This window comes from Salmo salar, chromosome ssa05, assembly GCF_905237065.1.
Source record: "Salmo salar chromosome ssa05, Ssal_v3.1, whole genome shotgun sequence".
NCBI classification, from domain to species: Eukaryota; Metazoa; Chordata; class Actinopteri; order Salmoniformes; family Salmonidae; genus Salmo; species Salmo salar.
Genome location: NC_059446.1, coordinates 80,387,340 through 80,402,036, shown reverse-complemented (window position 1 = coordinate 80,402,036; position 14,697 = coordinate 80,387,340). Strand labels below are relative to the sequence as shown.

The 14,697-nt window shown below is 44.6% G+C and overlaps 1 protein-coding gene across 1 annotated transcript in view; it reads right to left on the bottom strand.

The window, feature by feature from the left end:
* The window catches only part of LOC106605905 (serine/threonine-protein kinase ULK4), a 285,759-nt gene extending 271,208 nt beyond the window's left edge, over nucleotides 1-14,551 (bottom strand). Inside the window, exons 1-17 of the mRNA XM_045719099.1 lie at nucleotides 14,457-14,551; nucleotides 13,999-14,136; nucleotides 13,732-13,831; nucleotides 13,448-13,587; nucleotides 13,034-13,199; nucleotides 11,678-11,779; nucleotides 11,390-11,473; nucleotides 11,225-11,300; nucleotides 10,725-10,829; nucleotides 9,298-9,458; nucleotides 9,128-9,197; nucleotides 8,893-8,959; nucleotides 7,632-7,736; nucleotides 7,183-7,243; nucleotides 6,817-7,001; nucleotides 3,590-3,636; nucleotides 2,598-2,676 (exon numbers count right to left, since the gene is read on the bottom strand). Coding sequence (XP_045575055.1) covers nucleotides 2,598-2,676; nucleotides 3,590-3,636; nucleotides 6,817-7,001; nucleotides 7,183-7,243; nucleotides 7,632-7,736; nucleotides 8,893-8,959; nucleotides 9,128-9,197; nucleotides 9,298-9,458; nucleotides 10,725-10,829; nucleotides 11,225-11,300; nucleotides 11,390-11,473; nucleotides 11,678-11,779; nucleotides 13,034-13,199; nucleotides 13,448-13,587; nucleotides 13,732-13,831; nucleotides 13,999-14,136 — 1,686 coding nt within the window. The 5' untranslated portion in view covers nucleotides 14,457-14,551. The remainder of the gene's footprint in view (nucleotides 1-2,597; nucleotides 2,677-3,589; nucleotides 3,637-6,816; nucleotides 7,002-7,182; nucleotides 7,244-7,631; nucleotides 7,737-8,892; nucleotides 8,960-9,127; nucleotides 9,198-9,297; nucleotides 9,459-10,724; nucleotides 10,830-11,224; nucleotides 11,301-11,389; nucleotides 11,474-11,677; nucleotides 11,780-13,033; nucleotides 13,200-13,447; nucleotides 13,588-13,731; nucleotides 13,832-13,998; nucleotides 14,137-14,456) is intronic.
* Between the last annotated feature and the right edge of the window lie 146 nt (nucleotides 14,552-14,697).

Sequence of the window (14,697 nt, the reverse complement as noted above, 5' to 3'; positions counted from 1 at the left end):
ACAGACAGCACCACTAACCTCAGCAGCGTGACAGACAGTACCACTAACCTGTGACAGACAGTACCACTAACCTCAGCAGTGTGACAGACAGTACCACTAACCTCAGCAGCGTGACAGACAGCACCACTAACCTCAGCAGCGTGACAGACAGTACCACTAACCTCAGCAGCGTGACAGACAGCACCACTAACCTCAGCAGTGTGACAGACAGCACCACTAACCTCAGCAGTGTGCCAGACAGCACCACTAACCTCAGCAGTGTGACAGACAGCACCACTAACCTCAGCAGTGTGACAGACAGCACCACTAACCTCAGCAGCGTGACAGACAGTACCACTAACCTGTGACAGACAGTACCACTAACCTCAGCAGTGTGACAGACAGTACCACTAACCTCAGCAGTGTGACAGACAGTACCACTAACCTCAGCAGTGTGACAGACAGCACCACTAACCTCAGCAGCGTGACAGACAGCACCACTAACCTCAGCAGTGTGACAGACAGTACCACTAACCTCAGCAGTGTGACAGACAGCACCACTAACCTCAGCAGCGTGACAGACAGCACCACTAACCTCAGCAGTGTGACAGACAGTACCACTAACCTCAGCAGCGTGACAGACAGTACCACTAACCTCAGCAGCGTGACAGACAGCACCACTAACCTCAGCAGTGTGACAGACAGCGTGACAGACAGTACCACTAACCTCAGCAGTGTGACAGACAGCAAGACGGTACCACTAACCTCAGCAGCGTGACAGACGGTACCACTAACCTCAGCAGCGTGACAGACGGTACCACTAACCTCAGCAGCGTGACAGACGGTACCACTAACCTCAGCAGTGTGACAGACGGTACCACTAACCTCAGCAGTGTGACAGACGGTACCACTAACCTCAGCAGCGTGACAGACGGCACCACTAACCTCAGCACTGTGACAGACAGCACCACTAACCTCAGCACTGTGACAGACAGTACCACTAACCTCAGCAGTGTGACAGACAGTACCACTAACCTCAGCAGTGTGACAGACAGTACCACTAACCTCAGCAGTGTGACAGACAGCACCACTAACCTCAGCAGTGTGACAGACAGCACCACTAACCTCAGCAGTGTGACAGACAGCACCACTAACCTCAGCAGTGTGACAGACAGTACCACAACCTCAGCAGCGTGACAGACAGTACCACTAACCTCAGCAGCGTGACAGACAGCACCACTAACCTCAGCAGTGTGACAGACAGCGTGACAGACAGTACCACTAACCTCAGCAGTGTGACAGACAGCATGACAGACAGTACCACTAACCTCAGCAGCGTGACAGACGGTACCACTAACCTCAGCAGCGTGACAGACGGTACCACTAACCTCAGCAGCGTGACAGACGGTACCACTAACCTCAGCAGCGTGACAGACGGTACCACTAACCTCAGCAGCGTGACAGACGGTACCACTAACCTCAGCAGCGTGACAGACGGTACCACTAACCTCAGCAGCGTGACAGACGGTACCACTAACCTCAGCAGCGTGACAGACGGTACCACTAACCTCAGCAGCGTGACAGACGGTACCACTAACCTCAGCAGCGTGACAGACGGTACCACTAACCTCAGCAGCGTGACAGACGGTACCACTAACCTCAGCACTGTGACAGACAGCACCACTAACCTCAGCACTGTGACAGACAGTACCACTAACCTCAGCAGTGTGACAGACAGTACCACTAACCTCAGCAGTGTGACAGACAGTACCACTAACCTCAGCAGTGTGACAGACAGCACCACTAACCTCAGCAGTGTGACAGACAGCACCACTAACCTCAGCAGTGTGACAGACAGCACCACTAACCTCAGCAGCGTGACAGACAGTACCACTAACCTCAGCAGCGTGACAGACAGTACCACTAACCTCAGCAGCGTGACAGACAGTACCACTAACCTCAGCAGCGTGACAGACAGCACCACTAACCTCAGCAGCGTGACAGACAGCACCACTAACCTCAGCACTGTGACAGACAGCACCACTAACCTCAGCACTGTGACAGACAGCACCACTAACCTCAGCAGTGTGACAGACAGTACCACTAATATCAGCAGTGTGACAGACAGCACCACTAACCTCAGCAGCGTGACAGACAGCACCACTAACCTCAGCAGCGTGACAGACAGCACCACTAACCTCAGCAGCGTGACAGACAGTACCACTAACCTCAGTAATGTGACAGACAGCACCACTAACCTCAGCAGTGTGACAGACAGTACCACTAACCTCAGCAGCGTGACAGACAGCGTGACAGACAGTACCACTAACCTCAGTAATGTGACAGACAGTACCACTAACCTCAGCAGTGTGACAGACAGTACCACTAACCTCAGCAGTGTGACAGACAGTACCACTAACCTCAGCAGTGTGACAGACAGTACCACTAACCTCAGCAGTGTGACAGACAGCGTGACAGACAGTACCACTAACCTCAGCAGAGTGACAGACAGCGTGACAGACAGTACCACTAACCTCAGCAGTGTGACAGACAGCGTGACAGACAGTACCACTAACCTCAGCAGAGTGACAGACAGCGTGACAGACAGTACCACTAACCTCAGTGATGGGGGTCTCCTCTCTGAGCTCAGTGCAGTGGGACGCCAGCAGCCCCAGCACCCGCATCACCTTAAACTTCCTGGAATACACACGCACATGCACACGCACACACATACACACAGGGCTAACCATAAATGTCATAGTCTTCCTGGAATAGACAGACAGGTCACTCGTATAAATACATGGAAGACATCCACAGAAATAACACTGCTATTTTGTAAAGGCTAACAGTGATTTACAGCATATCCAGACCAGGCACCAGATCATTGTAAAGGCTAACAGTGATTTACAGCATATCCAGACCAGGCACCAGATCATTGTAAAGGCTAACAGTGATTTACAGCATATCCAGACCAGGCACCAGATCATTGTAAAGGCTAACAGTGATTTACAGCATATCCAGACCAGGCACCAGATCATTGTAAAGGCTAACAGTGATTTACAGCATATCCAGACCAGGCACCAGATCATTGTAAAGGCTAACAGTGATTTACAGCATATCCAGACCAGGCACCAGATCATTGTAAAGGCTAACAGTGATTTACAGCATATCCAGACCAGGCACCAGATCATTGTAAAGGCTAACAGTGATTTACAGCATATCCAGACCAGGCACCAGATCATTGTAAAGGCTAACAGTGATTTACAGCATATCCTGACCAGGCACCAGATCATTTTAAAGGCTAACAGTGATTTACAGCATATCCAGACCAGGCACCAGATCATTGTAAAGGCTAACAGTGATTTACAGCATATCCAGACCAGGCACCAGATCATTGTAAAGGCTAACAGTGATTTACAGCATATCCAGACCAGGCATCAGATCATTTTAAAGGCTAACAGTGATTTACAGCATATCCAGACCAGGCACCAGATCATTGTAATGTGCAGTAGGCTACAGTACATGCTAGACATTATTTCCATGCATTGGCGCATGGAGAATGCTTGTGTGTATGTATGGGGTCGGACAGGTGGAAGCTAAAGGAACTCACACATCCCAGTTAGGTGCTAGACGCAGCTGCTGGGTCAACACAGTGAACTGTCACAAAGGGAGAGAACACAACAGCAGTTGTTAACACAGCAATATATCTACTGTACATATCATTCTTAGTATATATTTCAGTGGATATACGCACAGATTGCATTTGGATTACTGATACAGTGTTATTTGGGTTGTCAACTGGATTAGTTCTGACATTCATGACTTTTTTATTATTATTATTTGTGTACTTGATTGACATTTTTGCTGCACTGTTAGGAGCTGGTAACACAAGCATGTCAGGAGCTGGTAACACAAGCATGTCAGGAGCTGGTAACACAAGCATGTCAGGAGCTGGTAACACAAGCATGTCAGGAGCTGGTAACACAAGCATGTCAGGAGCTGGTAACACAAGCATGTTAGGAGCTGGTAACACAAGCATGTTAGGAGCTGGTAACACAAGCATGTCGCTGCACCCGCTATAATATCTGTGTAGGTGACCAATAAACTTTGATTTAACTACCAATGTCTAGGCTGCACCTCAAATGGCATCCTATGTCCTATATAGTGCACTACTTTTGAGGGCCCATACTATATAGGGAATAGGGTGACATTTGTGACGGACAATATGTGACGCACTTATATGTACACATTTATTAAAAGTAAAAAACAGAAATACCTTATTTACATAAAAGTATTCAGACCTTTTGCTATGAGACTCTAAATTGAGCTCAGGTGCATCCTGTTTCCATTGATCATCCTTGAGATGTTTCTACAACTTGATTAGAGTCCACCTGTAGCAAAATCAATTGACTGGACATGGTTTGGAAAGGTACACACCTGTCTAGATAAAGTTCCACAGTTGACAGAGCAAAAACCAAGCCATGAGGTCAAAGGAATGGTCCATGGAGCTCTGAGACAGGATTGTGTGGAGGCACAGATCTGGGGAAGGATATCAAAACATTTCTGCAGCATTGCAGAGGTCCCCAAGAACACAGTGGCCTCCATCATTCTTAAATGGAAGAAGTTTGGAACCACCAAGACTTTTCCTAAAGCTGGCCGTCAGGCCAAACTGAGCAATCGGGGATGAAGGGCCTTTGTCAGGGAGGTGACCAAGAACCCAATGGTCTCTCCGACAGAGCTCCAGAGTTCCTCTGTGGAGATAGGATAACCTTCCAGAAGGACAACCATCTCTGCAGCACTCCACCAATCAGGCCTTTATGGTAGAGTGGCCAGACGGAAGCCACTCCTCAGTAAAAGGCACATGACAGGCTGCTTGGAGTTTGCCAAAAGGCACCTAAAGACTCTCAGTTAAGAACAAATTCTTATTTACAATGACGGCCTACAACGACCAAACCCTCCCCTAAACCAGACAACGCTGGGCCAATTGTGCACCGCCCTATGGGACTCCCGATCACAGCCGGTTGTGATACAGCCCGGGATCGAACCCGGTTCTGTAGTGATGCCTCTAGCACTGCGATGCTGTGCCTTAAACCGCTGCGCCACTCAGGATGATAGAATCAAGATTCTCTGGTCTGATGAATCCAAGATTGAACTCTTTGGCCTGAATGCCAAGCGTCACGTCTGGAGGAAACCTGGCACCATCCCTACGGTGAAGCATGGTGGTGGCAGCATCATGTTGTGGGGATGTTTTTCAGCGGCAGGGACTGGGAGACTAGTCATGATTGAGGCAAAGATGAACGGAGAAAAGTACAAAGAGATCCTTGATGAAAACCTGCTCCAGAGCGCTCAGGACCTCAGACAGCGGTGAAGGTTCACCTTCCAACAGGACAACGGCCCTAACCACACAGCCAAGACAACGCAGGAGTGGCTTCAGGACAAGTCTCTGAATGTTCTTGAGTGGCCCAGCCAGAGCCCAGACTTGAACTCGATCAAACATCTCTGGAGAGACCTGAAAATAGCTGTGCAGCGACACTCCCCATCCAACCTGACAGAGCTTGAGAGGATCTGCAGAGAATGGGAGAAACTCCCCAAATCCAGGTGTGCCAAGCTTGTAGAGTCATACCCAAGAAGACTCGAGGCTGTAATCGCTGTCAAATGTGCTTCAACAAAGTACTGAGTAAAAGGTCTGAATACTTATGTAAATGTGATATTTCAGATCTTTATATTTAATAAATGAGCACCAATTTTTTTAAATCTGTTTTTGCTTTCTCATTATTGTGTGTAGATTGATGAGGAAAAATAACAATTTAATAAATGTTTGAATAAGGCTGTAACGTAACAAAATGTGGAAAAAGTCAAGGGGTCTGAATACTTACCTTATCATTATTTTCTTCATCAGTCCAGTCGTCTTTCAGTAGTACAATACTGAATTAGTCAAGTTGCCAATACGTCATTGTCATAAACTCAGTCACGGCTGGCCATAGTGTCCGAATATGTCTAAAGAAATTATATACTAAAGATACCATGAGGTCTAATGATTGTGGTGATGTCATTTTCAGTTCAATCTGAGTGAGTGATGGAATGCCATCTAGTGGTTAATAGCTATAGGAGAAATATATTTACTACGCCTGAATCAATCCTCAGTCTGGACATTTCATTAAAAAACAAATGAAGAGATTTGATCTTAAAAATGTGACCAGATTATGTCACAACGTAATACCTCATCACTGTAACGAGGAAGTAACTTTATGGTATCTGTACGTCCAAATGGAACCCTATTCCCTATATAGTGCACTACTTTTGACCAGACCTCTATAGACCCTGGTCAAAAGGAGTGCACTATATAGGGAATAGGGTGTCATTTGGGACATCCTCCTGGTCTTTGTGCTCTCATACATAACTAGGGTCATTGAACATGTTACAGCTGAGCGGATCTCAGTAACAAAAAGTAAAGGAAATAGGAAGTTCATTTTATTATTATCTTGAGGAAAGCGTTAACTTCCTGGTCCCACCTAGCTGACTACTGTTTCAGCTTCCCGCTGATCAACAGAGGCCAACACGTACTGTAGCTGTGCTAAGGAGCTCGGGTCACATGGTAAATATAGGAACCCTTTGATGGCTTTGTAGTGCCGCGGCCTTTCTAACACTTGAGAAGCCTCAGCAAGGCCAGAGGTTGTGTTGTGATTCTAAGAATTCTCTTCTGAGAGCATAGCCTAAGTTCTGAACACTTAAATTAGCCTAGAGGGGCCCATGTCTTGTTAAAAGCAGCAGCCCTGGAAGGAATGGCAGGCATGCTGGGCATGTGGTCAGGCCGACAGGCAGTGACCCTTCCCTTACCAGCTGGGAGTTGATGAGCCTGGTAGCTGTGTCCTTGTGGGCAGCTATGGTACACAGATAGCAGAGGAGGTTGAGTTTGGAGCGGACCGCCGCCGTGGTCTTATCAGCCTGGGCCTCCAGAGAAGAGCACAGCTGCTGCAGAAACCCCCTCCAGTCCTCAGAGCTCAGACAGGACAGCTTCTCCACTATAGGGGGGGGTCAGAGGAGCTCAATAATCACACAGCCCAAACCGTTTTAGCTGTCTGTCTAACCTATGTGTGTGTATATTAACACCTGCTAAACACCTGTCAATTTCAGAGTGTGTCCAAGTGTTACTCAGCAGCGGCACAGCAGTCGAGAGCTTTCCTATTTGTTCTTCTTCATTACCTGAGTATGCTCGGACACACAAAGTCTTCGGGTCATATCGCACTGGAGCGGTCTTCAGAATCTGAAAAAATATATCATCTTTGTTACTAGAATGCACAAGAGTCGTGGATTGCCCACCTCTGTTCTTAAGAACAATTCAGAGTCCAAAGCCGAGGACCCGTGATAGATATGTCACAATGGGACGCCGGAATATCTGGTTCCGAGTCCACCGTCCATGGGGGACGCACAGCGTAACCACGCACCACCCTAAAATTCCCCATCAGCATGGACACTGAAACTATTGCTTAAACACAGAGCAAGTTTTAATGTCACATGCACAAATACAGTGAAATGCCTTTGATGCAAACTCAAAACCCAACAATGCAATAATTAATACCAATGTATTACCAGAAAGAAAACTTTTTTTTTTTAAACAGGAGAAATAAGAGCACAGTTGCATGATGTAGTACCTTTGGGTTGTCCATAATAGGTGTGACTGCCAGGTCAGAGTCAGTGTACACCAGGTCCTTTATACTGTAACTGATGTCATTCAGACCACTGGCCACAACACTGTCCTGAAGATGACAACGACCACAGTGATGTCATCATTACAAATGAGCACAATTACAGTATGTGATCATATAGAACATCAAATCTAATTTAATTGTAATTGTCACATGCTTATACACAACAGGTGTAGACTAACAGTGTAATTCTTACTTACGGGCCCTTCCCAACCATGAACAGAGATTTCTTTTTTTTATAAAGTAGTCAACAGGCAACAGGATAGATAAGTCAAAAGAATTACTGCGAAAATGGTCAATGCAGATAGTTAAATAGTTAACCAATAGCTACCCAGACTAACTATTTATCAGTCTTATGGCTTGGGGGTAGAAGCAGTTCAGGGTTCTGTTGGTTCGGAACCGCTTGCCGTGCGGTAGCAGAGAGAACAGTCTATGACTTGGGTGGCTGGAGTATTTGACCATTTTTAAGGCCTTCCTCTGACACCGCCTGGTATAGAGGTCCTGGGTGGCAGGGAGCTCGGCCCCAGTGATGTACTGGGCCGTACGCACTACCCTCTGTAGCGCCTTGAGGTTGGATGCCAAACAGTTGCCATACCAAGCGGTGATGCAGCCAGTCAAGATGCTCTCAATGGTGCAGCTCTAGAACGTTTTGAGGATCTGAGGGCCCATGCCAAATATTTTCAGCCTCCTGAGGGGGAAGAGACATGTTGTGCCTTCTTCACGACTGTGTTGGTGTGTGTGTGTAATTCCTTAGCAATGTGGACAGCAAGGAACTTGAAGCTCTTGACCCACTCCACTACAGCCCAATAATCAAACATTATTCACACACCAGACTTGCAAAGATCTCATAAATTAAAGTGGCTAAAGCGGCTAAATGAAAGTGAAGTTTATAATACATAAGAATGTCCAATGTCCTTATGTTTACAGGAAATCCATCTGGAGAAAAAATATGCACTTCACTGAGAATGCTGTAGAGGGTGACAAAGGTTAACAAACAACTGTAACCGAGAATAACCTTTGAAAATAATGAATTCTCAACTACCAGTTTCTGCAGTCTGCAGGCGCCATGGTAATAGTCTGATTACTATTACCATGTTTCTGATTACAGACAGCTCACAGAAAGATTACACTTCAAATGTAATTGTGGAGAAGGTTGCAGAGGTATGGCAGAGCTCTCCTTTGGCTATTTGATAAGAGAAGAACTCACTTGAGGTAATGGTGTCCTATTGGGTGGATCTCTTGCAGTGCAACTCATTCTTGGAGTTGGACAAGAGCTGATTGATGAAAAAAAATCACATAAAACATGCTTCATTTTGAGATTTAAAAAAACATTCATTTAAAAAAAAAAAAATAGTATTTTCCAGTTTGACTTAGTCAAGCTGTTGATCCAACACAATGTTCAGTAAATGATCAGAACAACTGGAGATGAACACTGATCATACCTGAGGAGGAATATGGACTCCCTGGTATCTTTGTCCAGTGCACTCTTTGGTCTGAGCTCTGTCATGTTGTCTAGGAGAAGAAGAAGATTAGAACTATGTTCAGACATAGCACCTACACTGTCATCAGCTGTCATCAACATGTCTTCTTCCACCTTCCCAGAAAGCATTACCTAATCGGAATGATTTGTTGGGGTGCATGCAGACGGGCTCCTCTGCCCCCGCCGCCCCTCCCTGTACCCCTCTGTATCCCCCTCCTGGTCCCTGGGAGGTCACTGAGACAGGTGTCACTGCTGATGACTGGCTAGAGGCACAGACACCCCTCCTCCCCACACTGCAGCCAAAGGAAAGGTCAGCTATCAGCTAGTGCATATCAACTAAAGTAAAACACCACCAGACTACAAACAGCAAGGAAACACATGACCTTAGACTTATGTAACTACACAGTAATAAGACACCTGTAGTAGCAACACTGTAGTTACATAGAACCTGCTGTGTTATTACATGGTTATAGACTTTAGAGGTATAGGTTATTACACAAGTGAAATGGACTGTTATCTTATGGTCATATTGCACTTAGTAAATCATATTCAACATCAGCAACACGTTTGTGTCTGTGCTCTGTGAAGTCCTTTGTCTTCCTGCCACTAACAGCTCACAGTACAACCCATCTGATTGGGCAGGTCCAGGCTCCATCCTGAACACAAAGGCATGGTTTATGATAACATCAGACCAACATGCATTCTCAAGAAGTTATGTCATGAGAAAAGGCCGGGGAGGGAGATATGTAACTGCACAACAGTGTTTGGCGTTGAAACAGGTGAGACAGAGCTTCTCAAACAGTTTATAAATGACCTGTCTATGTACATTAAACTAACATTGGCAGACAAATGCTTGCTGTACAAGTCCATTTCCTACAATTGCAGAACAAAGGTTTGGACTTTAAAGGGATACTTTGGGATTTTGGCAATGAGGCCCTTTATCTACTTCCCCAGAGTCAGATGAACTTGTTGATACCATTTTATGTACAGTATCTGCATCCAGTATGAAGAAAGTTAGAGGTAGTTTTGCAAACTAATGCTAACAAGCAGTCTATGGTATCTGTTAGCATGATAGACTTCCAGTCGTTGCACTAGCGCTAGTTAGCAACTTCCTTCAAAATGCATGCAGAGATAGAAAAATGGTATTCACAAGTTCATTGCCAAAATCCTGAAGTATCCCTTTGAGGGGATCAATAAAATGCTAAAATTCAGCATGTTACAAATAAACTTGGATTTGATGTTTAACATGTAATCCATGTCCAAACATGAAAGACCCAATATAATGCTTTGTGTTGAGGCCAGAGGCCACAATTAGAGGAAATGGTGCAAACCACCAGGGAGTGTAATGAGGTAACTCCTTTGAGGAAACGAGACTGAGACCAGGCCTGTATTCACAAAGCATCTCAGAATAAGTGTACTGATCTAGGATCAGTTCCCTCCTGTCCATATAATCGTATTCATTGTGATCTAAAAGGCAAAACAGATCCTAAATCAGCACTCCAACTCTGAGACGCTTTGTGAATAAAGGCCCTGATGGTTATATGAAATATAAACATTACCTGGAGCTGAATGAGACATCTTCTTCTTCTTCCTCCTCGCTGGTGTGGACCTCGGAGAACACTCCTCTCCAGAATGGGTGGACCAGTAACTGAGCCCAGTTTATCCTAAGGAGAACAGTTTTAAAAGCTGAAGTCTAATAAAGCACTCTGTTTCTGACCAAACTTATGTCGGCCTACTTGTCCTACACAGGTAGCCTAGTGGTTAAGAGCGTTGGGCCGGTCACCGAAAGGTCGCTGCTTCGAATCCCTGAGCCAGCAAGGTGGAAGAATCTGCCGTTCTGCTCTTGAGCAAGGCAATTAAACCCCAACAACAACTGCTCCTTGGGCACACCTCTCTGATTTAGAGGGGTTGGGTTAACATTTCTGTTGAAGGCATTCAGCTGTGCAACTGACTAGGTATCCCCCTTTCCAAAGGTCATATGTCAAAGGGATAATGTGAATTATCCATCATAGAAACTTCAAACCAAGAATCTGATTTGGTGAAGGGAGTAGGGACGTACCTCTTCTGAGGGTCTTTCTGAAGCAAACCTTTAAGCAGGCTTTGGAACTCTTGTGTAGGCTTGCAGGAAGAAGCCCCTTTAACAACAAAGACGATTTGGACTAGAATTAAGATGCTCTTATGACATAAAACATATTTTGTTAAGCAATAAAAATTGGCATTTTACCCATTTGCCTTGGAGATTGAGGATCCTGAAGTAATATCAGCTCAATCAACTCAGAAAACGTCTCGGAGAAGAATGGTGGTTTTCCTGACAAATGACCACAAAACAAGACAAAAGTATTTAGGTATGAAATGAGTACTGTTATTAATGTCAATAAATCAAGTGATTTGATAGCCTGAGTGCCAGTCTGTTTGTGCTACTGTGCCAACTACTTGTCACTAATTGTAATGGCAATGAGTTGGCAAGAGGACAAACAGATCTGGGACACAGCCCAAGTGATTTGATGAGTACCTGAAAACATCTCATAGAATATACAGCCCAGGGCCCACAGATCACTACTGATACTGTGGTCCCCCCCTTTGACCACCTCTGGTGCACAGTATACTGGAGACCCTGAAGAAAGACAAAGACATCTCCATTATACAACATATTGAAAAGCGTGATATAACATGATATTGTGGCGACCCTGTGTTTATAAGCGTGGATATCGACTCTGCCACTTGAGCATGCTTTTGTGACTTTGGGCCAGAAGGTTGAGGGTTCATCGACAACCGCGAGCAAGCTCACTCTCCCTGCCTGTTTCATTACACTGGGGTCAGAAGTTGGATTACCCATCTTGCCTGTTTCATTACAATGCGGTCAGAAGTTGGATTACTCTCCCTGCCTGTTTCATTACACTGGGGTCAGAAGTTGCATCACTCTCCCTGCCTGTTTCATTACACTGGGGTCAGAAGTTGGATCACTCTCCCTGCCTGTTTCGTTACACTGGGGTCAGAAGTTGGATCACTCTCCCTGCCTGTTTCATTACACTGGGGTCAGAAGTTGGATCACTCTCCCTGCCTGTTTCATTACACTGGGGTCAGAAGTTGGATCACTCTCCCTGCCTGTTTCATTACACTGGGGTCAGAAGTTGGATCACTCTTCCTGCCTGTTTCATTACACTGGGGTCAGAAGTTGGATCACTCTCCCTGCCTGTTTCATTACACTGGGGTCAGAAGTTGGATCCCACTACTCTTCTGACACCAGTGTAATGAAACAGGCTGAGTTTGTCCTGCGAACAATGTAGCGACCCTGTGTAGGATATGTGATAGAACATTCTAGTAAACATCCAATAAGTAAGGGATAATCAACGAGGGCCTATGTGTTCTATGGAAAATCAGGAACGATGCGCTAATGGAGTGGAACTAACCTTCCACGGAGTTGCATTATTTTCCAGAGAACGCATTGAGCACCGAGTTGATTATCCCTTTTATACCATGGCTATAATTTAACACATTTTCCAGTAGACGTGTTAATTTACCGGTAGAAATCCACTGATGTAGCTAGCAAGTTTACTCAATAGCTACAGTAGTTGCCTTGGTAACCAAACAAACAGACTTCCTAGTTTAGCTAACCAAACCATCAGTCCTAGCTTGCTATTATGAAAATCGAATTCAACAATGCCAATAATGTTTTCAATTCGACTTATGCTTTCAAAAGCAGCACAAACATAGAACATGTAAGAATGAACTAAAGCCATTGAATTCTACCATGGGGATATACCATGCGTTATAGGGAAATTATACACACTCTAGAATGCCCTTCAATCCAATCAGATACGAGTATTCAACAATGCCATGGTATAACAATATGTACTGTAAGGGTCACCTTGGATTCTGTTCTTGATATTTCTTCTCGATGTGTTTTCTTTGCCATCCCCTCCACCTGTTTCCTCTGCTGTGACTAAAGCGAAAAACTCCTCCAGATTCTCCCCCTCAGCTTTAGACAGGCAGAAGTTAGAGTACTTCAATGTGCCAGGGCCATCCAACAAGATCTATAGGAGGAAAAAACACAAGGTCATAATCAAATTCCACTGACTTCATGAAATCAAAACTGAGACACAAATAAATGTTGGCTAAAAATAATCAGCATTGCTTAGTTGACAAAAAGAGCTCATTGGGTGTACAGTGTTAGGATGGTTTGTTCCATAGAATGTATTAAATGTCAGATGAGCCTCGATATAGAGTCGATTGTTTGACCAATTGAAAATGAGAGAGTCATGACATCTATACTGTACCGCACCTTGGAGGGAGTGAGGTCAGAGAACACGATACCAGCATCATGGATGTATCTCAAGCCTTTGACCAGATCGATGGCAAATTCCCTCACTACATCTTCTGACAGGCACTCATCCTGGGTGATGACTGACTCCAGTGAACCCCCTAAAATATAGAGACATTATGAATGATTATTATTATCCTACCATTATACACTATCAAATCACATTCATACTTTGTGAAGCGTAAAAGTAAAAGGTTGACATAAGGTAACAATGGTATTCTTACAGTACCAAATAAGCATCTCACCTGTGCACAGTTCCACTACAAGCCATAGATGGTTGCTGGTTTCGTACCACTCATAGAAGGTTACCACATTCTCATGTTTTATGTCATGAGTTAGCCGTACCTGTGGATACACCATGGGCTCAGTCAGTGTTCAAATCAAATTGTACTGGTCACATACACGTTTAGCAGATGTTATTGCGGGTGTAGCAAAATGCTTGTAAAATGTTACTCAGTCAAACCAGTTGAAAGGGATGTGTGTACTACTAAGAAGTGATGCTGGATACTTACGTGGTTTGTAATTTCATGTCTTTTTGACTTGTCACTGCAAATAATTGCAACAAAATTGATGCTCCCTTTCCTCCTCCCCTTATAAACCACTGACTTGTGTCCTGTTCCAATTTCCTCATACAGGATGAAGTTTTCCATCTGCACAAAAGATTCTCAAGTTAGGGAAAGTGGTTGGAACTAGTAAATGGCATTTGCATTTAGCTAGTTAAACTAGGTCGCTAAATGCTAGCTGATTTGCTAGGTAACGCTAACGTTAACTGCTTTACTGACAGAAGCAAACTGTGCAGACCAACTGTACGGTCCATGCAAGTTCAATCATAAAACCAGACAGCCAATTCCCAAAAACAGATAAACAGGTTAATACATGCAAGAATACACAAACTAACTGTAACTATATCACGAACTAGTTAAATTGCTTTATAATAAAAATACATATTATTAAAAAGCGCTGGTTTTACCTTCAAATCCCCCTCCAACTCAAACTCAAAGCGCGAAGTTTGTTACCGGATATCACTTTTGGATCATTTCATTCCTACTGTAGGGGGGTAGAAATACATGGTTTTAAGAAAAATTAAGCTAATCATTTTTTATTTATTTTTTACATTTGATGGATGTAAAACTAATATTACACTTTAAAATGTGTATGAAAAGGATCCATAACAAGCATTTACTAGTGTCTTATTGTATTTCATTATTTTG